General features: G+C 39.9%; 1 protein-coding gene across 1 annotated transcript in view; it reads right to left on the reverse strand.

Moving 5' to 3' along the window:
- Positions 1-26026, reverse strand: part of RELN (reelin) — a 279441-nt gene that overhangs the window by 101902 nt on the left and 151513 nt on the right. The window contains 6 exon segments of the mRNA XM_032687702.1: positions 230-358; positions 2818-3026; positions 4610-4722; positions 7750-7901; positions 11866-12011; positions 24247-24487. Coding sequence (XP_032543593.1) covers positions 230-358; positions 2818-3026; positions 4610-4722; positions 7750-7901; positions 11866-12011; positions 24247-24487 — 990 coding nt within the window.

A 26026-nucleotide genomic window follows, 5' to 3' on the forward strand; every position in this document is an offset into this window, starting at 1 on the left:
ATAATTTATCTTTAGCATCAAAAAAATAATATTATATCACAGAGGCACCCCCATACATTTCAAATTTAATTACTGGGCAGCCAAGGAGCCCAGAACACTTTTTCCTTGCTGTCCTCAGCTGGTCAAAAAAAGAAAGATGACATGGAGTTGTGTGCTTTGCTGCTTTCTTCTGTCACCTATAATTCACTTCTCTAATCTTGCATCTCAGTTTTGCAGAGAACACACTCACCCGCTGTAATTTTCAGAGGCATAGATGGTGCTGTGGGGGAGGTGAGGCCCAGCACATATCTCAGGCAAACACTCGGTGTGGAGCAGGGACCAGGAGCGACCATGGTTGGTTGAAAACTCCAAGCTGACACTGGTTAACACATTGAAGGAGAAAAAGGAGAAAGACACCATGAAGCTACCTGGCATAGATCTAATAGTAGAAGTACCAACACAAAGAAACCACTCAATCAGCTATTCCTAATAACTGATTAGGAAACATGAAATAATTTTAAGCACACTTTGAATACAAAAAGTCCTGAAAATACAAACATGAAACAAACCTGAGTGTTTAAAAACCTCAAGGGTAGCCTATAGACTGAGGATTGCCTGAACACACCTCTTATTTGGGCACCAGTGTTTTTATGCTACTGCTGTTAAATGAGCTGACTTTTATATTTCAGATTCAAATAGTTTCAAATATAAGGAGAAAATCTGGATTAATCAGAGCTAGGCAGCATCATGTGAGCACAGGACAGTTATAACTGCCAACTGCTAACCATTACACCTGCAGAAGGTGGTAAAAAAACCACTAGCTATTCATGCACCAGCTGGCTGCTTCCTGGTTTAACCCCCCCCCCAACATTGTTTACAGCCTACAAGTATAAGGAAATCCTTAGATGCTTTACATTCCGAAGACCTTGAAAAAGTAATATAGTGCTTGATTTATTAAGGTTTTAGTATTTTACTGAATTAGTTTTGTAATTTGTTCCATATAATTAGCTGTAATATTCTGTTTTATTTTAAGTAATGCCAGCGGAACATTATAAAAATCATAATTCATCTGCTCAATATTAAATTATTGGATTCTGACTTTTTCTTTGTATGGAAATTTGCTGACAATATTACTTTATTTAAATGTACCATCACTGCGATATTATAAGTGTGTACTAAAACAGTTTATAGAGGTTTTGACCAATTTATTTCAGATTTAACTGTAGTGATACCTTGGAGGGTCATATTTACTGCATATATTCAGTATGAGTCTCTCACATTCGCAGTAATGAAAGCAATATGAATAATGCTGTAGACCAGGAGATGTGAAATGCTGCAGTATTTGGGAAATACAAATAGGGAAAATGGTGACCTAGTACTTCTTTTGTTGTGAAGAAGGTCACTTCTTCAGAAATAGTTTAGTGAAGGAAGAATATTAATCTTTTGAAGTATATACCACTCTCCATCCGATAACCGACTAAGACACAGACTTTATATAACATGTTTACTGGCCAGGAGTGTTTACAGGCAAAGTTTTCACTTTTCATATAGGAAAATGTTGCTGCCTTCACTTTCTATCAAATATAAGTGCAATGCCTTGAATTTTGCTGCTCCTTGAATTCTGTTACCCTGCATGGATGCTGGAACTGTCAATGCTAATGCAGCTCTTTCCAGTTGGAACTAGATGCCATGAGACATGGATGTGAAAGCACTTACAGTCTCTAAACTCTCAACTCTGGAAAATGTAAAGTAACTTAATCCTCATAAAATATCAAGATAAATATTCTCACATGTACATAAGGAAAGAGAGAAAGTGGGCAGTTTGGTTTTGGGTCCCCTATTTGAAGAAGGCGATTAAGAAACTGGAGAGCTGGAGCAGAGGATAGGCAAGATGTCCATGGCCTTGAGCATCAAGCTAGGATGGGCTGAGGAGCTAGCTTGCTCAGCCTGGTGAGGAGGGGTGAGCTGCAGCATCCTCTGACGGTGCAGAGGGCACTCACAAGGAAATTGGAGTCAAATTCTCCTCAGTAGTGTCAGACACAGTAGAAAGGACAATGGCCATACGGACATTGCTTCAGAGTTTTACACTGGACATTAGAAAACACTTTTTCACTTGAGCAGGTCACTCAGAGATGTAGCACAGTATCCATCCATTCAAGTCATGGATAGGCAAAGCCATGTCTGACTTATGCTGGTAACAGTCCCACCTGCAGCAGCAGGTTTCACTAAAAAACCTGTGAAGGTCCCTTCCAACAAACATTTCTATGACTCTATGAAACACAGAGCTGCAAATGACTCCCTTCTTTCCCTTTCCCTCTCACTTCATGGAAAAATTCACACTGAATGTCCTGAAGAAGTGAAGCCAAAAAGAGTTCTGTGGCCAATCTACAGACAGTGAGCTCCTCACATTGATGGTCATTAAGATGAGGGCCATTTATAACCAGTCTTACAAGAACTAGATATGCTTGTGGCATCGGTAATCTGAGAGGTCAGCAGGGTAGGTTTCTGCTGCTGCCTTTAATATTTTCCCCCTTACACAGTATTAAGAAGCAAATCTCATGTTCCTTAGAAACTGAAGAATTTGAAATCATGACCATATTTCAGAATAGGGGACCAGTTTTGACCTGGAAAGCTATTTATTGGCTCTTCATTGCACGTTAGATACATAAATTTGGGCCTGTGGAGATCAGGAGACATTAGCTTTTGAGCAGCTTATATTTGTCATTATTAATGGGATCCTTTCTTACTGAAAAAAGATTTCCAAACTCCCATATAGATTTTATAAACCAAATTATACTAGAAAGCTGATAATCAAAAGAATGATCTCTGCAGTTGTACCTGTTACCAGGTTGATAAGTTCCACAACCCAAATTGATAGAAAACTGGATCATGTGAGTCACCGTGGAAGGGAGCACCGGAAGGACGTGGAAGTAATCCACAGCCCAGACATTCCTGTTGTGGCCTTGGTGACTCTTTTGCTTCAGGCAAAACTTGGTTGCAGGAGTCTGCAGGTCCGGACTAATGACAACAGAAACCAAAGATGGAACCTTTAAAAGAAAATAAAGCTTAGATAAATTAAAAAAGGTCAAAAGGTACCATTTAAAATAAAAAAGCAACTTCAATTGTGCTGACCCAAACATGTGCTATTCTCTCTCCTTGCTTCACTTTGTTAACTACTTTAGCCACCTTTTTCTACACAAGATCCCAACTAAAATAATTTGCTGTTATGTGCATAGGTATTAGCACTCTGGATACCAGTGCTACTTATCACCTTAGAGGAATCAGACTGGTTGTAAAGACACGGTAGAAAAGACTGTCCCTTCTGTCTTCTGAAAAATGCTAGTTTACATTGTCAGCTTCAGCTGGTAATAGAATATGATGTTTGTCCTGGAGCCTTACAGCTCACAGAAGCAAACACAAGGTAGTGGCACGTCTAGTCTGAATACATGAGAATGGAGTAACAGCATGAGTTCACAGGCATATATGGGGAGGATGTTATGTTGCTGAATTATACGAAAGCACTGCTTTACAAAGCTTAGCCTTTGTCCTAAAGCAATGTAATTAGAACTTTATTATGTCAAAAGAGGATGTCAGCTTTAAAATTGCCTGTTCTAAAAAAACTTCCACAATGAATTCAGTGTAATTTCAGATCCTATCTCGCCCCAAGTTCCCCAATTAATTTTTTATTATTTTACAATTACAGCTTCCTTCGTTTACAAAAGTTCTACCCTGTCTTTCACACAGAAGCAGACGAGGAGGGAAGCCACACACAATGAAACAATGCAAATGACTCAACCAAATACAGGCCAAATCCTACTGTAAATATTTGGTTTCTGAATGCTACGGTTATAGAAAAAATGCACACAGACCTGTGCTTGAAATCAGCTGCATCTTTACCAACAAATTTCCTTCACACTATGTAAGCATACTGCATTTCAAGCTCTGGAACATCCATGTGTACATGTATTAAATATCAAATTTTGCTTTCTATTTTACAGCAGCAGAATAAGGAGACCTCAGGGCTGGGTTACTCAGGATAGACATGGTCTAAGTGCTTCCATGCCCTAGACAGGAAGGATCCTGACAGCAAGTTCAAGGTCTTTATAGTCCTGCCTCAGGGTGGTGGACGTGGTTGGAAGGCGGTTGCACTGTTGGCAGAGGAGATGCTGCCTGTGCACAGGGTCAGCAGCTGCCTCCCGTGGCTGAGTCCATGCCCATGCCCATAATCACTGCAGAGCCTCCCCCAGCCACTGACCCCAGCAAGACCGAACCCCTCAGGACACAGCTCCTGAGTACCAAACTGTGACTAATAGGAGCTTGGGTGGAGACAGGAGTAATCATTTGTGAGGAGACGTTATCACTGAAGTTTTCAGCTGATAACTGACAACTTTTGCCCATCGCTTGTTTCCTGTCACCCCATCCCCAGCCAACACTGCAGTCCTGCTTGGGGCTGGAATAACCAGCAATAACTGCAGAGCTGTGCTGCAAAGGCACCCGACTGCTCCCAGGTCTGCACATGATTTATGTGCTTGGGAAGGTCACGTTTGAGTGTCCCTGCGGAATTCAACACACAATATTGAAAAGATAATGATATCTATCCCATGCACCTGCTTTGTTTATGATGATTTACCTTGTAAGCAGCATAGGTCAGGGTATCAAGAGGTATATGTTCCCTCCTGCCTTCAATCTTGGCATAAAGTATAACATCATTTTCATGGGATTCTCCAGAATCACAAGTCCCTCCTGTACAAAACACATTTGAGTGAGAAAAAAATTAACTGAAGCCCTTGTTATTGGAAAGTGGAATCATATTATGCAGCCATAATTATGAAAATAATTACAATCAGATGCTATTTAACTTAGGATCTGAAACAAAAGAACACCAGCCCTAAAGACACAGCGTATAGGAATTATTTGATCAGATACACTATGCCAGAGATCAAGGGGGTTGACGATTATGAAAACCTCAAGTACCTCTTTTAATCAGTTTATCAAAAAAAAATTTAATAGAAAATGCTGTGCCCAAAGCAATACTTCTATCAGTGTGCTTTAAATCCTATTTACATAGAAATGCTCTGCTTTTGAGTTCTAATCAGTAAACTGTTATTTAGTACTCACACTTCATGCAGTCACACACATGGCATGTGACAATCTCTTAAATACTTCTCAGCTGATAGTTTGGCAGCTGAGAATTTGTTCTAAGTAGGAAATGAGGAAGACTGCTGTGTACCTTATTTGTTGTGCTGCTCCTTCTACTGTCTACACCATAGAGGGAGGGAGGGAGTGAGAGAGGGATGGATGGATGAATGGGCTGAGGGATGGATGGATGGATGGATGGATGGAGACTATTGTACCACACAAAGCATGTGTGGCATGCTTGCCTCACTGGAATAGGGCAGCATTTGAAATATCTTCATAGCAGTAGAACCCAAAACATTGATTAACCTTCTCTGAAAGAATGGATTAGTTGTCAAATGCAGGCATTTAGTCCTGCATTATAGATACAAGATGAATATCATCACACTAATTTGGTGCTCTGGAAAAGAAATTTTTTTTTTAAAATTCCTCTATTTGAAACAGGAAACATAATTTCTCTATTTCCTTAGTACACTATGGGTACTGTACGTACTAAAAAAACCCTCAAAAATAAAAACAAAATAAAAAACAGAATGAGGAAGAGTTTGAAAAGTCTGCAAAGTAGAAAGGTTGTGTATATTGGAACACTTTCTCTGCTTTTTTTCACTACAGACAGCCAGTTCTTGTAATGGACTAGGCAGAGCAGTCCAGAGAACTAGATTAGATGTGCATCTTTGATGTGTTTTATACTGTAATAAGGAACATCCATGTGTCCTTTCAAATCTCCTTGCCTGAATGTTTAAACTATTATTTATTTAATTTAGAAGTACACACAGAATACATTTTTCAAACAACATCTCACTATCCTCTGTGCCTACATCTGCTGACAACTTTTCTCCTAAGTTCAGAAGGTTGACAAAATTTCTTTCCTGTTTTTCTTGCAGGCGTTGTAATGTTTGGAAGAACTGGGAAAAAGCATCCTCTTTTTCCTGTCCTTTATTCATAATTCATGTAACACAGAGGAGATGTGCAACAATTTAGGACAACAACATGAGGTCCTCCCCTCATTAAATAAAGTGTGTTTTTTCTTGTTGATACAGAAGGTTGCTTGTGGAGGTCACAGGTTTATCCTCTGCTTCCTCCTTTATTATTCTATTATTTGCTTTTAAGCAAAAATCCTCAGGTCCTCTAAACATGCTGTTGAGAGAATAACCTCATGCAATTTCCTCTATGTGCAAAATAAAAGTTCTGGAAAAACCCTGTGAGTGTTAACTACCACGTTTATGGGGATTTTGGTCTGTTGCAACACCAAACTAGTGTTGCACTGACAACAATAGCAGGGAGGAGAAGTGACAGGACAGGTTGGTTCCTGGCTGCTTTCTTAGCCCTTGTAAATGACAGAGGTTCTGACACTTTGCCCCAACAGGGGAGGTCCACAGATGTTGCTAACACCGTGTCAACGTTTTTCATGCTGACCATACCTCATCCAAGACTGTAGCACACTCTGTGTGAATCTCACCCTGGGCCAACACCTTATCAGAGGAATTGTTTATGAATGGAGTAAAAGCTTTTGAGCAGAAACTGTTTTGTGGGTTCAACTAGGTAAGGCTGTCCCACCTCTGTGCTAATCCTATCTCGTCCTCAGGTGCAACTCTCTTGACTCTGATGGATTAACACCGGGGTCTACATATATATGACTGCAGGAGGATATGACAGGTACCTATAAAAGCTCTATGGCCGGGTAAGGATGGCAAAGGATGACTATATCTTCTAATGATGGATTAAGGGGCACTGAGTGAAATTAGAATATACAAGACAAGAAGATGCTTCTTCATATGAGAATTGTTAAACTATGGAGCTGTGGGGACAGTAGGCAGGTTCAGTTGATTAAACACCGAGTACCAAGGATCATTTTAGGCACTGCGGAGGGCCCTGGCTCACCTACCTGCCACTATAGCAGGGCTGTGACTCTCCCCCAAGTCCCAAGTTACAACTGCCAGCCTTGTGCTAATGTCTCAGATGTGCTTGGTTAACTCAAGTGGCAACAATAACCAGTGCTTGTGTGACAAATCCTGCCTGAGGACTGGACAAGAGTGAAAACAGGCCTGTGTGTGCACCAGGTGCTTAAGGTGCCTTTATAACAACGGAGATCCACAGTCTGACTCCAGGAAGCTGCTCAGCTGGTCCAGCACAGCTGTCTCATGGTGAGCTGAATGGATTTTTCTAGCAATAGTACTGACCACAGCTCCTCTAACTATAAAGGAAGTTCAGACACTGATCTTACATGCACATACCTTCATGTAACTTCTATATTAAACTGTCTTAACCTAAATGTTTATCTCAGCCAAAAAAATGGCTGGATAAATCCATGGAAAAAAAAGCCCACCAAGGTCTACTAAACCCAGAGTGCCCTGTCTGGTTCAAAAGGGTTTCCATCTGCAAGTCAGCATCATCTGGGAGAATATTTTTGGGAGACCTATTTGTGTGCTCACCATGTTTGTCCATCTGCATGGACATACAGAAGAGTGGACTCTCGTCTGACCAGCAGTGGTCAGTCTTACATCCTCATGGGCATCACAGTCACAGATCAGTGCTATCTTCTTTGAAGGAGTATTTAAAACAGTTCCACGCACACTGCACAACTTAAATCTCACATACTTCACAACTTGTATTACATCAGGAATTTATACTCACCCATACTGAAATAAAATCTCAAGTTCCCATAACCTGTAGTGTCCATGTATGGAGTACATATTTTTCTTTCTCCATCTCTGAGGAATACCACAGCTGAGCCAGATTCCAATGTCCCACATTCAGTACCAATGACGGCTCCAAATATGTCCCACCTGCAGAGGTCAACAATAGGTGGAGAATGTGCAGCAGCACGTTACTGATAAACTCACACAAAGCATGTTCTATGGGTTCATTAGTACATAGAAAAGCAGCTGTTTCTATTCTTACACAGGACAAAAAACACAGTGTTTCAAATGTGATTCCTATGACATTACTCACATATTCAGTATTAGCTTTTAAACTCAGTTGACTCAACTAAGGCAAAGTTAACGTAAATATCTTAAAGAAATTAGCAGAAAAGCATGAATTACTAAAAAATGAGGTTTTAATGAATGCTATTACCAAATAGGGAATGTTGTGTTGTTCTATCACCTTTATTATTTTTTCTGGCATTAAAATAGTTAAAATTTAATTGCACTCTGCTCCATTTTGCACAATATAAGGTTTATAGATCAATGAAACTTGAAAAGGCACATGTCCACCATATCTGCTATAAAGATATTAAATACGTAGAAAATAGCTGAAAATGCTCTCTTTTCATCTTTTTGAGCATTTAGGATAACAGTTTTTAACTAACACATGAACAGAGTATAAAAAAAGACTGCTGTGTTTTTAATATGTGATGATATGATCTTTCTCAGTTTTTCTGTATAACATTTTATCTTATTTTTATTCAGTGATAATTAAAAGAGCTGTTGCAGAATTTTCCAATTAAATATTTTATGTTGAAAATACATTTTCATCATGAAAGCATTGGTTACTTCAAAACTTGATTACAATATTTTGAAATACTAGAAACTGTTGAAAACATGCATTATTTTGGTCTGATACATTATTATTATTCATGTCAAACTTAATTAATTAATCATAAAGTATTTAAGTATCATAAGGCTGGTAAAACAATGAAATTATTTAGAATTACTAAATCCTGATAATCCAATCATTTAACTATTCAGGATGATTGAAGAGGAATGAGAAAACAAGGAAGTTCAGAAACCTTTGTGGGAAGGCAGAGCTTTTTCCTGTCTCCTTTCAGCAGAAACTAGCAGTTATGTGCCACATAACAATTTCAAAAACTGCCATTTCAAGAACTAAACAGTCTATTTATTAGTTTAACCATTCCAACTATTTCAAAATGCATTTCTAGGATCTACTTTAAAGCTGCCAGTTTCCCTACTGACCTAAGCTGTGACAGATCAGCAACATGTCTGTTTGGAAATCCTGCTTTAAAACTGTCAGTCATCTACACAGGAGTTAGGGAGCTTAACATCACTGAAAAGCTTTATGATATAAATAGAAATATTTTAATGGAAGCACAGTTTAATCTAACCCTAATTCTGTGGCACAGTTTTTTTTAAAGGTAATGTGCAATATAATCGAAACACAATTTTTAAAATGGGTCTCCTGGGTTGAAGGCAAGTACAGAATTAAGCAGTTGTGCCTACTTTAACTTACACAACAAAACCTCACAATGCTCCATTGATCTTTTGTATGCTCTATTTAGCTCAATTAAAACACTCTCTGTAGTGACCCACAAAACAACTTGGGGTCATGAATGATGCAGATCATGGATGTTTCCAGGGATCCTCTCCTTTTAGGCAGCATCAGAAATGAAAACCACAGAGTTCTACCTCTTTAAAAAAAGCTGGCATTTTAGTAGAAATATATCAACACACTGTCAGTAAGGACAAATAGAGAAGGATCCTGGGTCATGGCCTGATTTAACATTTACATTCGTATTAATTTATCCATCACATGACTCTTGAATTTTTTCTCTGCAGAACAGGTGATAGAAAAATATATGCCAAACTAGACCAACGGGATGTGGAGGTCCAAAGCAGCAATACACCTGCTGGAGACAAAGGCAGCCTGATGTGGGGATGTGTCTACTTTTAGGAAGAGGCTCTAATTTATGCAATTAAAAAGAAGCAGAATGGCAGTGGAAATATGTGTGGTACTTACAACAGCAATCCCTATCCATGTAGCCTCCTGCTTTAGGTGGTATGTGCCAAAAATACCAATCATTGCTTATTAAAAACAGTGATAAGCCCCTCTGCCCTCACCTCCAAGAGCATTTGGTGCAGAGTAAAGTGGTGGTGACCCCTATACCTGAGCTTCCATTTGCTCTCCCTTATGAGGGATGCTTTTGCCTTTCCTTTGAGAGCTGCCAGGCTCCAGCTGACATGACAAAGCAGAGCCTGAGAACGTCCTGCAAGCTCTGTCTCAGGTATACAGTGCTGACTGTTTGGATATAGCTCAAATAGCATTCAAAAATATTTCTCTAAGAAGGGAGAAATATTTCTCTGAGAAGGGAGAAATTCTCTAAGAAGGGATTTGCATATTTGCTGTTATACACAGGTCCCAAAGCAATCCCCAGAGAAATGTTGAAAAGAGGGACAGTGGAGGTGACAATTTTATACGATGGGGATGTAGTCCATAGCATCACCCGAGTTCTGTGTTTATTCATGGCTGCATGCAATTTAAATCTCCATTCTTATAGAACAATTGAAAGATGGAAGTTTCTAATATAGAATAAAATTTGAAAGGAAAAACAAGAAAAAGTTGTGAGGCTTTGGGCTGGCAGGCTTGGGGGCAGATCAGGACCTGGTTGCTGGGACACAGGATAAGAGAGTCGAATGCATCTGCTGGCTGTGCCCTTCCTCACTCCTGGCTAGGGAGCAGTGGCACCTGCGATTGGATCTAGGCATTGTATGATAGGGAAAGTGTAATATTCGTAATTCAGAAGAAATTGTGTATTTGCTAACCAGGGCTGCAAGTGGCCAAGATTAGCTTAACACCTGGTCCAGCAGAAACAAGATCTACAGACAGGGCAGATGTCCATGGGCAACACTTCCACCCTGTTTTTTTTCAAGATGGAAAAGACACTGAGAACACATCTCAAAGATATCACACCTGATCACCTAACACACAACACAAATGTTTTTATTTTCTTCCCTTTGTCTGAAGCAGCACCTGCTGCCATGGGCTGATTATTAGAACTGGGACAGAGTTCACAGTGAATATTTTTTCTGTAAGCCCCAGATAAACCACGTGTCCACAGGACACATTAGCATGTATTTCTTAAAAGATACTCCCTACCTTCAGCACAGCACAGGCAGCATTTGAATCAGCTGCTAATGATCTGAAGTACTTTGTAGGTTAAAATCAACATTCAGTGGAGACCCATAAATTAACAGTGTACATTTCTCATTGCCCTGGGATTACAGCAACTAATGATTTTTTAATTTTTTTTAAATTTTTTTTTTTAATAGAAAGGAATCAAGACCTCATTGCTGGTTATTTTCTTTTTGTCAGAGTTTATACGCTGAGGTATGTAAAATGATACTTCTTTATCAGGACACACATCTTTTAAAAGCTCAGTCATGTTTTGGTAAGAGTAGTAATTTTGTTGTCCTAGATAGCTTTGTTACTTTCAGTGGCCTTGCAGCAGTCCCTGGATATGGTTTTACAGGGATCCTTTGAATCACAATGTATATATTCAAAAGAAAAATAGTCAATTATCAGCCAAATTCTCAGCTTTTGCCGAGCAGGCATGGCCATGCTGTTGGTGCTGCTAGATGAGAACAGACTGCTGCTTCATCTGCCTTGCCTTCACCTCCTCCAGCACCTGCAGGTTTCTGCACAAGCAGGAGCTCTCTCATGGCAAGGCAGGGCTCACAGGAGCGATACAGAGGGCATGAAGTTGTCAAGGAATTTGATTTCACATGGATATGCGTTTGTTAACAATACTCAAGTGTGATTGAAAAAAAAAAACAGATCAACATCAGGTGCTTGTTTAGAATGGCTACGTAATTCGCAAGCATGACTTTTTTCATTAAACATTTCAGTGACAGGATGGTCTGAGGATGGACTGTTCCTTCTGGGCTTTCTGGACTCATTTCCTTCCTAAAATTCACAGTATTGCTATTTATCCTATTCTCTGTTCATACAGTTTCCTCATCCCCGGAGTGATGTTGCACATCTGTGTAGAGCCCTGCACAGGTGGGGAACACTCACCCTTTAGGCTGGCTCTCAAACTCTTCTGTCCACTGCTCCTGGGCATCCTCCATGGAGAGGTCCACATCTCGTGTTGTGGCAAAATTGAACTTGCTACCTTCTGTCCCATGGAAGTAGATGGAGTTCCCATCTGACTGGCAGCTATGCTGTGGGCAGAAGGAGCACATGGAAGGTGACATGACATTGGGTTTGTAAGGTGACCTGTTCAGAGTGAGCTGTAGGTTATTGATGCCTGAAACTAAATAAAAAATGGACAGTCATCTTTTATCTTTCCTGTCCAGCCCCAACAACGACTGTGTTCTGATCTCATACCTGCTTCCCTACAAACCCACTACAGACCATTGTAAAACTGTACTTGCATTGAAAAGTCACACACCATATCTCTGGGTGTTTATTTCTGTTTTAAAGTATTGCCGCTATGTCTGGCCCATAAACAACTGTATGTACAAATAGCTTCACTAGTATATCAAATATTGCTATGGGGATTTTGTAGGCATAAGATTTTTGTGCTATGAGACATGTCAGATCCCCATGCCATAATTTTTGCTAGAGAGGTATTTGCGTTAAAAATTGCTATGCATTGCCATACAGTAAACTTTGGGCCTGAAGTGTGCAAGTGAAAAGGCTATATTTGTTATATTTAATTCAAATAACATAACAAATAGCTCTAGAGGCAACTAGATCTTGTGATACAGCAATCCCAGGGGTCCTGAGACTGCTCCCAAACTCAATGTGTCTGCTTTTCCAATTTCATTTTTGCACATACTACTTCAGCAGCATAAAAAGAAGCCATGTGTCTCCCCCAAGATGCCCTGACTGCCAGGACTCTCCAGGAGTATTGGCCTGGAAGGAGCTGCCTGTAAGAAGCGCATGAGGGTTACAGTACAGATTTTCTTCTTTCCCCCATCCTAATTTTGTCTTCTTGTGTGACTGATAAAATGATAATGGTCTGCCAAACCTGTGGGGCTGAAACAGGTACTGGAAGCTTCTAAAGAAGATCTACCTGGCCTTAAAGCAAATTGACAACCTCAGATTCTTAAAAATGGAAGCTGAAATAAGAAAATAGTAATTAGAAGAATTCTGCATTCTTACCATATTTCAACATCTGAAAGAGATACAATAATGCCAAATTGCATTGACCTTTTCAGTATTGTCTGTGCAGTGCCCTCTTGTCTCTGAACCCCTCGGTAATGCGCCGAGGGAAAATATGACAATCACCTCTTCTGCACTTAAAAAGGTCATGGTAGTGTCACATAAGGGAATAATTAGATTTTTAACAAAGGGAGAGGTGAGGCGAGAAAAGAAAACTGCCCAGTGCACCATTATCTATGGGATTTTATAAACAAAGTACAAAATAAGACATTTTGTCATATTCTACAACCCTTCATTTATGAATGCAAGGAAGAGACATAATTGAAATTCTTTTATTGATGATTTTCAAGTATGGATGCCAATAACTTAGCAATTAATTTATATTGAAGAATGTATTTTGTGACTACATTTCTAGAGGTGTCTACACATTTTAAAAAAAATCTGAGTACTCAAAGTCTGATTTTTGTATAGAGACTTTCTGGTCTATACTTGAATGACAACAGCTCTATGTTTAGTAATGCAGAACTAAATATCACTTAAAGATATAACACACTGTAAAAATATAAAGACTGTTTCAACTGCTAAAATAAAGAAATTGCTGTTAAAGTGTTTTTCTTCTAAAGAAAGGCCAAAGCAATAGAAAGATCCTGAAGTGTTGATAATTTATCACAGAAATTAAATAGATTTTGTCACAAGTCTCCTTGCTCTGCTAATGCAGCATATACACAGTACATCACATATGCCACTGAAAAGGCAGAATAATTTAAATATCGAGTATATTATAACTAGCAGAAATTAATGACATAGTTTTATATCTTTTCTTTGAAAAACAGCAGTTGTACTATGCCGTTATTTATAATTGACTGAGAAATTGCTTTTGTTTACTGATTTTACCCTTCATGCTCACAGGTATTGCTAACAGTAGAATTTTAAGAGTAATTTGTTTATTGTCCTCCTTGCTTTTCAAAATTTTCCTCATTTTCTGAACAGAAATGAGGTATGCTTTATCTGTCAATCAATCTGTCACAAAAGTCCTATTATTTGCAGGCTGTCAAATAAATACACTAAAAATTAATATTCAGGCTAAAACTTAAATTCAAATTTATACATAACTCTTCATCTCAGGAAACAAATAGACAAATAGACTACTGACATAGTTATTACAATTGCATCAAGCTTTGAAAAATCCTTTACAAGTCTTACTTATTTCTCAGTTGCTTAGCTATATGCAAGTATGTATTTGATAGATGATATGTAATTATTAAAAAAAGCCATTTATTAATTTAAACACAAATCAGATACAACCCCGTTATCATTTAATATCTGTATGTTCTTCTGCTGTCTAGCAGAATACTTACTGAAGTACATCTGATGAAGTTTTCATTTAGGTTGTCAAGATAAATAAACAGCCAGTTTGGCAAAGGGGTGAGTAAGTAATTATTTATACAGTGGTGTATGATCAACCTTTTAAGAAAGCTCAAAATCATCATTTATTTAATTAGTTTTATAAAGCTACGTTTAGGTTTTTATACATAGCTACAGAGTACCTATGAATATGTATTTTATGCATATTTTATGTGTTAATGAATTGCACAACGTATGGCTCAAATCACAATCTGCTCATGTTAGCTTTGACTCTCATATGAAACAGCTACACAGAAGAAAAGTTCAGAGTGGGGTTTAACTCCCTCTGTTATTCTAAATACCCATGAAACCAGTAATAGAAGCTCATGACCTTTGAAGTTAATGACCTTTACAGAAACTAAGAAAAATGTTCAAAGCAAAGGTATGGCTTTTAAATAAGTTCTGAGGGTGGGCCATAATTTTCTTGCATGGTTTTGCCCCAGTGCTACCATTTGGGACCCTGGACACATTCCCATGGGAGGAGCAGATATGAATAAGCTCCATGAGCCATGCTGTCTCAGCAAGGGCCAGGGCTCCTTTGCTCATGATCTTATTCTCTACCACCTGCCATATTTCCCTCACCTGTATAACCATCACTCTTAGTTCACTCTTAGCTTCCATATTTTCTTTTAACTTTCCAAGCAGTCACTATCTGTCTCTGCTTTTACTGCTCCTTTTTTATCTGAAGGGTTGCTGAGGGGAGAAAAACCTCAAAGAGCTCTCAGTCAAATTTTCCAGGAGATGGTCCCTTGCCCCCAAGTACACTGTCAACCTGGTTCAACATCCAGGAGGCCAGTGACTGTGTTGGATTATTTGGTGATTTTGTTACAGGGTTTGAACAGATTAAAGATGGAATTGAAACCATCAGACTCGTTGTCGCTTTAGGTTCAACCCAAGATTTGAACTCAAGTCTTTAGAAACAATTGTACTAAAGTACAATTTACATACTGTGTTGCCTCTTTCCCAAATTAAAGGCCTTGCCCTTGCAGTAGTGGTCTGCATATTTCCAGTATTTAAGGATTGAATTTTAAAAGTATTTATTTTGTCATTTTAAAGTGATAAAAAATATGGAATGGACATGTAATGTGTTTGAAACTAACTGGATTAAGTTCTCCCTAAACTGGAGATACTGCAGACTATATAGATGCAGAGTTCTCTTTTATGAATGCCAGATTAAATTTGTTTTCCATTTTATATTTTATTTACATTTAAATGATTTATAAGATAAGAACAAATTAACTTCTGTGCAAATTTTGTAACTAAAAAGGCCAAATGACAGCAACTTGTAGGATGTTTCTCCTTGTTACCATGGAAGCATCAGCTGTAGGTCCAGAATTAAAGCATCATTCAATTTTTTCTAAAGAGGATTAAAAGCATGTGGAACATTTAGTGTGTTGTGCAAATTACAACACTGAAAAGTTAACTAGTTTGTAAAGAAAAATTAATTTAGAAAATAAATTCTTTGACAAATCTGATAAACTTCATTTAACAAAGTCTTCTCCCAAATCGCCTACTAATGGAACATAGGACACTTGCAGGCACTTGAATGAAGCCACTTCATAAAAGTAGCTGTTTCCCATTGTTTGCAACTGGAATGGGACTATCAGGCTGCCATAGGAATACTATTGTATTCCTAAATAAACAACCCCTGCCCATTGCCAAATGGAAAGAAGCCAAGTCCTGTTCAGAGACCATGGTGATCCCAAGTGAAAAAAAGAACCAAATTCCAACAAATAGATTAATTTAATCTGGCACTACCAATACTATTATTCACTAGCTGTAATTGTTAAGCTATTGCTCTGCAAGAATAGGGCAAAATGAAAATTGGCTGGATGTATTCCCAAATCTCAACATTCTTGGATTTGGTTTCAATCTAATCTTCACTCTGAACTTGCTGTGCTTCTGAAGTCTGCCTACTGGATAGTTATGGTATTGCTGTTTTTTCCCCATCTTCAAGGCCCTGCATGGTTTATCTACACCTGCCTCCACCATCTCCCATATGCACCACCTCATGGCTCACTTTTCCTTGACTGCCAATGCTTGTCACTATGTCTGCTGGTGAGACAACCAGGCTTGCATGCACTTGCTCATTCTGCCCACCAGGCTTGTCAAATTCCCCACATGATGTCTTTCAGACACTTCCTTGGCGCTCTCTTTAATTACCTAGGTAGCCTCATCTCCTCGGATGGTAAGATTGACGGAGAGATAGACAACAGGTTAGCAAAGGCATATAGTGCTTTCGGAAAGCTTCATAAAAGAGTTTGGCGAAATAAACACCTGAAGAAAAGTACAAAGATCAGTGTTTACAGAGCCATTGTGCTGTCTACTCTCTTATATGGATCTGAATCATGGGTCATCTACTGCCACCACCTGCGTCTCCTAGAACGCTTCCATCAAGGCTGCCTCCATATAACCCTAAACATCCCCTGGTCAGACTATGTGACCAATACATCTGTTCTAGAACAAGCAGCAGTCACAAGTATTGAGGCCATGTTGCTGAAAACACAGCTGCGCTGGGCAGGGCCTGTCTCCAGTATGGAGGACCACCGCCTCCCTAAGATCTTGCTTTATGGTGAACTTGCCACCGGCTGCCGCAAGAGAGGAGCCCCAAAGAGAAGATACAAGGACTCCCTGAAACAACATCTCAGCCTTGGCCATATTGATCATCATAACTGGTCTACTCTGGCCTCCAACTGGGAGGCCTGGAGACACACCATCTAAATTAGGGCTGCTGAAAACTGTAGGTCAGCCAAAAGCAGGGCACACAGATTTTGCGAAGCGGGCACTTTCCAACTGGACCTCCTTTAGGGTTTTGTAAGTAAATACTGACCAACTTTCTGTAGCATCTAAATGGCTTAAGGGCCCCAGGTAAGATCCAGGGTCCTACACCACGCAGCATGTCTGAACAATCTCCATATTTTTAAAGATCTCCAGTTCGCCCTGAAATGTGAAGTAGCACAAGCATCAACCTATGTCACAGTTGCAGCCAAGGACACAGCCCTGAAGATTTTTAGAAACTCAAAAGACAAATATTGGGAATGTAAACAGACGCACTGAAGTTCATCCAAGCCAGCTTCTGTCCCAGTTGTTCAAGTCAAACTTGTGAATCAATAAATACCGCTTGGCTTTACAATATGGGATTTCTTTACTTGGAGAGTGGAACAGAGGGCAACTAAATGATATAACTGTGCCATTCGGCAAAGCATCAACAGGAAACACTCGTGTGAAATTCCTCAGTGTAACAGATTTTTGGCTGAGGTGTTGCATATCATCTTCCTGAGGTTCATTCCTGCACTTCCACAAAAATGTTGTTCACCTCTATGCCTTTAAAGTATCCACAGTCATCTTCACCATCATTTAATTAGGTTTTTATCAGTGACGAACACTGATGCTCCTCTTCATATTATCTCCCCTGGGCCTAATGGCCCCGATGATTCTTTCAGACAGCTGTAGCCTCACAATTTAATTTTTGGCGACATTTCTTGCATTGGAATGAATGTGTTGGGCATTTGGGCAGTGCCAGCTTGCAAAGGGCTGACGGCAGATGGAAAGAAATCTGCCCAGTATGCCTTCACCTCTACACGAGCAGAGGGCCATCAATTTCCCCCATTAAGGAGTTGTCACGCAGCCCACCCAGCTGGAGGAGCATCTCTGGTAGCCAGGCTGGCTGGCGTATGCTATTCAAATACAAAATGCACTTTAAAAAGAAACGAAAATATCGTTTGTCGGCAAATTGAAAATGCATGGCTTTGACCGCAGCCAATTTTTTAATGACTGTAATATTTTAAGTGATTATTTTTGCCACTTCAGATTGCTCCTTAGAGAGGAGAGGTTTTTTAATTAAAATCTAGGCAATGCAAACAGATGAGATATGAGAAGCAGAGAAAAAAGAAAAAAAGATGAAGAAAATTAATTGAAGCAGCATTGTCAACGGAGCTATAAATTAGATATTGTGTCTTTCTGGGAATGAGTCATGCAGGTTTTAAAAAATTTTAAATTTTGACATGATAGGAGGTACAAGGATAGATTAAGTCTTGATAAAAATCACACTCTGTATGCAACATCTCAGCCAGCAAAGACACAATGACAGAATTTAAGGACAATTTCAAATTCTAAATTCTGTGGATTTCGCTGTAAATGCTTCCGGCCTGATATCCCTTCTTTAATCAAAGGAAAAACCACAATGTGATTAGAATACCTTCCCATGAGATAAACAGAGCTTTAATCTTTCCCACGTGCTACCTTTTTACATCATTTAATGTACAGAACTAAAACTTTGGCTGCACAAGCAGGCCAGCTGCACAGGGGGTTATAGTGCTCTTTCCCTTTCCAAAACAATGGGATGAAACTTGTCCTGTGACGTAGCAACAAACATTCATAAAGTGTGTTTTCACTCATCATTTCCAAGTAGAGACTGTTATTCAAAGGCTGAGGCTAAAAACACTTTGCTTGTTTGTGAGGGATTTGTATGATTCATATGGGGTTCTTAATTTTCTAGGACATTTCATGATGTTTGTACAATATTGGTCATTCTGGTGATGACCAGTTTCCTTAATGAGTCATTTAACTGGCATGAACTGAACTATTCCTCTATGTTATTGGGAACTATTGATGTTTGTAGCACTCTGCCACAAGCATCATGTGTTCTTCTGAAAGCAATGCTGTGCATGTACACCACTGTAAAACTAGAGTGAGAAAGAATCAAACAAAGTTATTTCTGCTCCTTGGCATCTAATGGGTCAATTCATGTTGTTTTCATTAATGTGCATCTCACAGTGACCTGCAAAGACCAAATTCTTTCCTTCTAGGAGGCAGGAAAGACCCCTGGTGTTTTGATGCCAGCTCAGAGCCAGTGCTGGCTCCCTGCCACCGCTCCCAACACTTCCGAGCCACAGGAACTGGCATGGAGGAAGGTGCAGGTTCAGTGTTGCTGCCTGACAGCAACTCTCAGCTGCCCAAGCGACTCACAGCACCACAGTCAACCACCTGTCAGTTCTAATGAACCCCTAGGCATTGTTTCTAAGTATTATTAATTTAATTAAAAGTGTGATTATTAGAAAAAACAAAACAAAACAAAACAAAAAAGCAAGAGCAACTCCATGCTAGATCCAGTCCTACGGATATACAAATGCCCCCTCATGGGCACAGCTCAGAGTGGCCACATTCTCACTAAAGGGAGCCAGTCGACAGGTTCTGTGCACCCTGCACTGCTTTCTTCACCTTTCCTCCTCTCTCACACTCCTCCTTCCACCCACAGAGAAGCAGGAATGGCTCTCAGATGAGGTGCAGCAGGAAGCCTGCTTGTCTCTTCCCAGGAAGATGTGGTGGATAAGGGCTCCTGTGATGCAAAGCAGCTGGCTAGGAGGCTGGGTTTGGCCCACAGACCAAATACTGCCTTGTTATATCTTTTTCAAAAAACAAAGAAATTTTGTCGGAAGCATCTATATCTTTGCAATTTTGACTAGTATAAGGTCATAGCAATTTCAATCTGCCATTTTCACAGTGGCATACGTAGAGCATTACCTCTCCTCCTTCAAACATATTTGATCTGATTCAGAAAATGGAACCTGAAGGCTTTTTTAAACAAGAATTTAAAAGCAAAAAAAAAAAAAAAATCTTGTTAATTTCAGCACAAACAAACCCAAAAGAGATATATATGGAATATCAGGATGTTTATTTTGAAAAAAGACTCTCCAAAGCCATTCCTATTAATTAACAGAGTATTCAGACATTTGGAAATCTACTCTAGAACTAGAGAGGGTCGAATAGCTTAATCAGCCTTTCTCTTTGCCAAGCTCCCAGGCCTGTGTGTATGTCTTCTCTGCTCAGTAACACACAAAACAACACAGGATCAGGAAGGACTTGCAGATCTAGGATGTGCACAGCCCTGCTCTGCTCAGGGTGTGGTAAAAGGTCACAGTGTTTTACAGACACATATTCAGCATATTTTTCTGAGTGTGACTGCTCAGTTCTCCCACTCTCTTCCTGTGCAACTTTCTGTTCTGCTACACTGGCATGCATATCTGGGAAATTAAAACGAGCTGAATGGTGGTGACCAGTTACTTAAAGGGCTTAGTGAATCAGGATATTGGGATTTGAAGAGTTTCAGGATTTTTTGGTCATGTACACAGTAGTGAATAATGTGCATCAGTTGCCATTCCCTGGTCTTGAATCCAACTTGCTCAGTGAGGCTGGCACACACCTTCCCCTCCTTCCCCATCCCATGCTATGCCAGGCTGTGCACACACAGCTCAGCAGCACCAACAACTGCTGGTGTAGTCCCCAAACCCTGCAGACTGAACAGACCAACCTGACCAGCTGGATGGCAACTTTCAGCCACCAAGTGAAGAGCAGTTGTAACTACTGAGAGACAACAATTCGGTAACTTGGCTCTTCCCAAAAATGAGAAGTGTCACTGGATTAACACATCATGATCAATACATTGATGCTCCAGTGTCTGTCATGATCCATACTGCTTTTTCCCAGAAGTGGAAAAACTTCAGAGACAGGTGGTTTGGTCTCCATGCTATTATTATGTAATCAAAGCACTGCAGAGACATAAGATTGTGAGGTTGTCTCCCTTCTCAGCCTCAGTTTTTGAGTTTACATATTCAATTTTGGCCCAGGGCAATCAGAGAAAACAAAAAAACCCTTGTACCTCAAATGTTGTATCTCAAAACACAGCAATTACTGGTCAAATATATAAGAAATATGAAGTGTCCAGTGAAAGAAGAGATCACTTTTCTGTTCTATAGGAGTAGAGATCCAAGAAGCATTACTGAAGGAAGATCTTATCTTTCCCCCCAGTTAGCTATGAAGTCTTGAGGTTCCCAGACCTTTAACAGCTCTCACAGCACTGCTTCATGCATTTCATCAGTCTCAACCACCAGTGCAACATTCGTGTCCATGCTCATGCTCAGAGCTGTCACTGGATATATTGAAACAAGGTCAGGAATTTATCCTGTTCAACACCCTTCTACACAGTCCAACACAGATAAATACGTTCCAGTGGATTCAATTAATCTCCTAAGGGTTGCTTGGCCTTGCTAGCAGCATCTCTCTTGCCTTTTGCTGCCTTCTGTAGAACCAAACCACACAAATTCAGTGGCTTATCTCTCAGCTTGCATCCTATTTCAATAGCCAGGTCCAGCTGCGTCTGCAACCAGCCATGTGCTTTCAAAGGAGTAGCAACCACTCCTGAGCACAGCAAGAGAAGTAAGGAAATTCCTGGTCCAAGATCAAGCAGACTGGGAGAGGAGGAGAAACTGCTTCCCAAGCTGGGCTCAGGCAAGTTCCCCCAGGGTTTACTGAGAACACTGTATCCAAACCCATCAAACTGGAGTGAACACATTGCTGTACAATTACCATTAATACTGGCACTGTCTACCCCAGTGACTGAGTTGATCACAGAACCTAAGCCAGGACCCAGTGAGTAGTTTTTATGGTAGCACTTTCCTTCATTTCAGTTGCCTTTTAAATTTGCTAATCTGAGCAGTTTTACCAGTAGAACTCCTGGGTTTGTAATGTTTGCTATTTATTTTAGTAGAGTTCAAGTACTACCAAAGTAAGCTTTCGACAGAAAAAACCTCCAACTTTCTTTGCAACTTGGTAATCATCTAGTAAGAGCATGTACGAGGTATAACGAGCAATTTTAAAAGCCATTTTATTTCTTTTTGTTTTTCTTAATATTTCACTAGGACTATTTAGCAAATTCTTGATGTCTGGGAAGAAAAAAGACTTGTAGGAAAAAGGGAATAAAATTATCTGTGATGCAAGCTATCCCTGTAACACCATTAGGGTTTCTCAAACATTATTCTGTGGGCCAATGCCTTTGACTATGATAGAGAAATCTCCTAAAACTTTCCCCTATGCCATTTTGATGTCACTAGCACAATCTACAAAGATTCTTACTTGTCTATTAATACAAAATATTGTGTTTGTGATGAGCTGAGGTTAGTGAAATGCTAAGTGTTTAAAGAAAATATTACAAGTTTTTGTAAATTTTTATATAATGTTCTAAGCATGAAAAGTAAAAAAGGAATGTCAGAAAATTGTTCTTGATCCTAGAATGCTACGACAGGGTTTATGCTGATCTGATGTAAATCTTGACCCAAATTATAGTTTTACTTTTGACATAACATGAAATTCACACTGCAAAATCTGTTCAAATTATATTTGGCAAGATTGTTGCTGAAAATCTGAGGAAGACTGGAGCCAGAACCTTAAAAATGTAATTTGAGTAAAAGAGTGCTCTGGTGATAATCTAGATACACTGCAGGGTCCCATGAAGAATAAAAGCCCCGTATCATGTATAGCTTTAATCCAGTGTGGCTACACTGCAGTCTTCCACACATCCTTAACCTGGTGTAAGTGGTTACACTTAGTCAAATGTCAGCTGGGAACAGGTATTTGCACATTTCACTTGTACTTAAAACAGAAGATGACCTTGGAGGAATTGCAGGTTCCTGAATCCTCGCTCGTGGCACATATAAGGCTTGAGTTTAAATGGGATTTCTGGAAATCAGTGATTTCTGGGTTTAGGTCCCTTATCTGTCATGTGACCATAGCTGTGTATTGACACAAACTGGCTGAATTTAACTAAACAAACCCCAAAATAATCACCAACATCACACACACAAAAAAAATCATCATCATCAACAACAACAACAACAAAAGAGGTTTATTTGCTGACGTTTAGATGCTATTTGCACGTGTTTCAGAAGGAGCATGCAGTATTCAGGCTTGGCTATCTGAGAAGAAGTGATGGTGTCCATGGTACATTGATCCTTGCTTTGGTTTCACACCTTCACGTGTATGGGCTGGATTTAAAAATCCAGAGATAAGACTGACAAAACAACAAGTGTGAACTGATCACATAGTATTCATTAAATATGCAGGACATTATTTGACTCTAAAATCTCACGTAAAAACTTTGTCAATGTAGTTTAAATGGTCTTGCTGAAGTAAACAAAAAAGAAAATACACAGGTACTATGAGTAGTAGATTAGTGGGAATATTTATTTCTAAAACTATTAGTTTGAGGCCCTTCATATCAGGTTCTGTGGGAAAAGGATGAGGCCAAAACCAACCTCTTACTGCCCTAGTATTCAACATCTGTTTCCCGTGCAATTGCCAAAACCATTACCAGCATCATAAATGAACTCTGACATAAATCTGCTTTTTTTGTGAATGAAAAATAGGACGAAACCAGAGAGTCATCTGCTGTTCAACTTCTGGCTGCTTGGAAACACAGAAAGCAAGAATCCAGCTGATTTCCAAATACTGAACAACTCTGTATGTTAAAGAACTCTGTGCACAGAGATCTTGCTGGGCTCCTTAGAGTTTTTGCCAAGGCACAATGGTCTGGCTGGATTTCATACACCAAAACACCATCATGCCAAAAAAGAGAATATTAAGGAGCAGCCGCTACCTGAATGCATGCTGCAACGGAAATGGGACATTCACAGACAGAAAAATTGGGAAACCATATTTTTTGTGATGGTTTGTGGTAAAGTGAGTAGCTGTAGCTCCATAACACCAAGTAAAACAAGCAGGTAGTTTTCAAAATATCCAACAGAAAGACTTGAATTTGTTTCAAAAATATTGCACTGTTTTACTAAAAGGAAGCTGTTTCACATTTTCCGTTACATGATCTTTGACATGACAGAATAAACTGCCATTTGGTCTTGGTCATGGCAGAAAAGTCTAAATGTTTTAAAAAGCCCCAATGGGACAGGGAAAAGGTAAAAACAAAGTTAAAGCAAGCCCAATTCTAGAAGCATACGGAGTGACCTGAACAACCTTGTGTTCACAGTTTAGATGTTACTGTTTTCTTCTACGTACAAGAATAATAATAACATTAAGCCCTAGAAAAATCAGACTAACCTTAACTGTGGCCCCAGGAAAGAAAAGCCAGTTGCCAGTATCCACAGGGTCCAGATTATCTTCTAACACAACTTTTCTGTGAGCAGCATTTATGATCAGGATGTTGTCCAATGCCCAACAGGCTTCATACACATCACCAGCATGAACATAATCCTGTTTCCACTGAAAATGGATGTTCTCCCCTTTAGCATCTTCAGGAAGGTACAAGATGTGGATGATTGTGCTGATGTTGGAAGGGGCACTGAAAAATCAACGATATGAATTTAGACAAATTTTAAGCCATAGCCAGGAAAAATGTTCCCTCAAATAACACATTTACTAGGTGTGACACAGCTGTGCTGATGACGCTTGTATGCTGTTTTGCGGAGATCAGAAAATATCTGCCTTGAGGCAGAGTCCTACTGTGCCAGGCAGTGCACATCCAGCCCTAACAGGCAGCCCTGATTCAAAGAATAAAGCAATAAACAACAGATCACTGCAGATGTTTCAAGAGCAGCAAGGTAGAGCAGGACCATGTCCATGCTCAGTGCTGGTCACAGCTCCGAGGTGACTGGGCATTGCCAGGTTATTTTGCAGATATAGCCAAAAGGAAATGTTAAGGAAGCTCCTTAAAAAAGCAGGTCTCCCAAAATGGGATTTTTGTTTCACCAAAAGAATCTCCTGATTTTTGGTGCCTCAGTCCCTCATAGATCTGGATGGAGAAAAATGGTTGGAGGGAAAAGATGGGAATTTTTTCTGACAAACGTGTCCTTCCAATCCTGCAACCCTGCTGAAAGAATAATTCTGTGGATGGGAGGGCCAAGTTGCTGTTCCTTCCATGTTCTGCTTCAAGAACAGTACAGAAGAAACAACCCATTTGTCTTCTCTCTTGCTGCTGAAAATGGAAAATGCAGGGTGGAGAGGCAGACCTGGAGTATTAGTATTAGGCAATGATCAGGGCCTTGAGCTCTGCTTCACAAAGCTGTCCTCAGAGCTGTGAAAGGACTGAGGTTCGAGCTGAGCTCTGGGTGAACGTCTTTGCTAGGGGCAATGAAAGGATTGAGCTCTGTGTGTAAGGAAGAAATTGTGAGAATTATTATTTTTGGTTTATTAGTCACCCAGCCAAGGAATTAACTACATTCAAACTTCAGGCCGCAAGGAGTTACAAAATTGGTGTTTCAAGATGTCAGCTACTCAACCTTGCTTTTGCCTCGGCAGTGATGCTTTGAAGGGTGAATAGTTCGTTAGAGACAAACCAGAGGTTTTACGGAAAAAGGGCACCAATATATTGCTTTTAGACAAGAAAATAGGAACTTCTCTTTTGAAAGCAAAGCGAAATGCTGAAAAGCAACTGCATTTGTCCCATATTCACACCCAGAATCTGCCCCCACAAATCACCCCGCACTTGCTAAATGTTATGTCTGTCACCCTCCACTGCAATGCTGCTCTGAGACATCCTCACTTCTCCCTGAGCCCACACACAGCACCCGTCTTCCCCGAGAGATCCTTCCTCTCCCTCCCTCCTGGGAGTCCAGAGGTGAAATCCCACTGACACAGCACACACCAACACAACACCTCCCCTTCACAGCTGCCCTCCTGTCCCATGTCTCCCCAGTTCTCCCACCATTCCCTGGAGCTGTGTGTAGTGCAGTGAAAGTCGCTGAAGCACATTCAAATAAACACCGTAATTCATACGGACCACAGGAGAAACGAGCATCCTTCCATAATTCATCCTTTCCACTTTGCACGACACTGCTCTATTGACCTAATTTCTACTGGTGGCTCCAAGCATCAAAGTTGA

Source organism: Chiroxiphia lanceolata, chromosome 5, assembly GCF_009829145.1.
Source record: "Chiroxiphia lanceolata isolate bChiLan1 chromosome 5, bChiLan1.pri, whole genome shotgun sequence".
Lineage (NCBI taxonomy): Eukaryota > Metazoa > Chordata > Aves > Passeriformes > Pipridae > Chiroxiphia > Chiroxiphia lanceolata.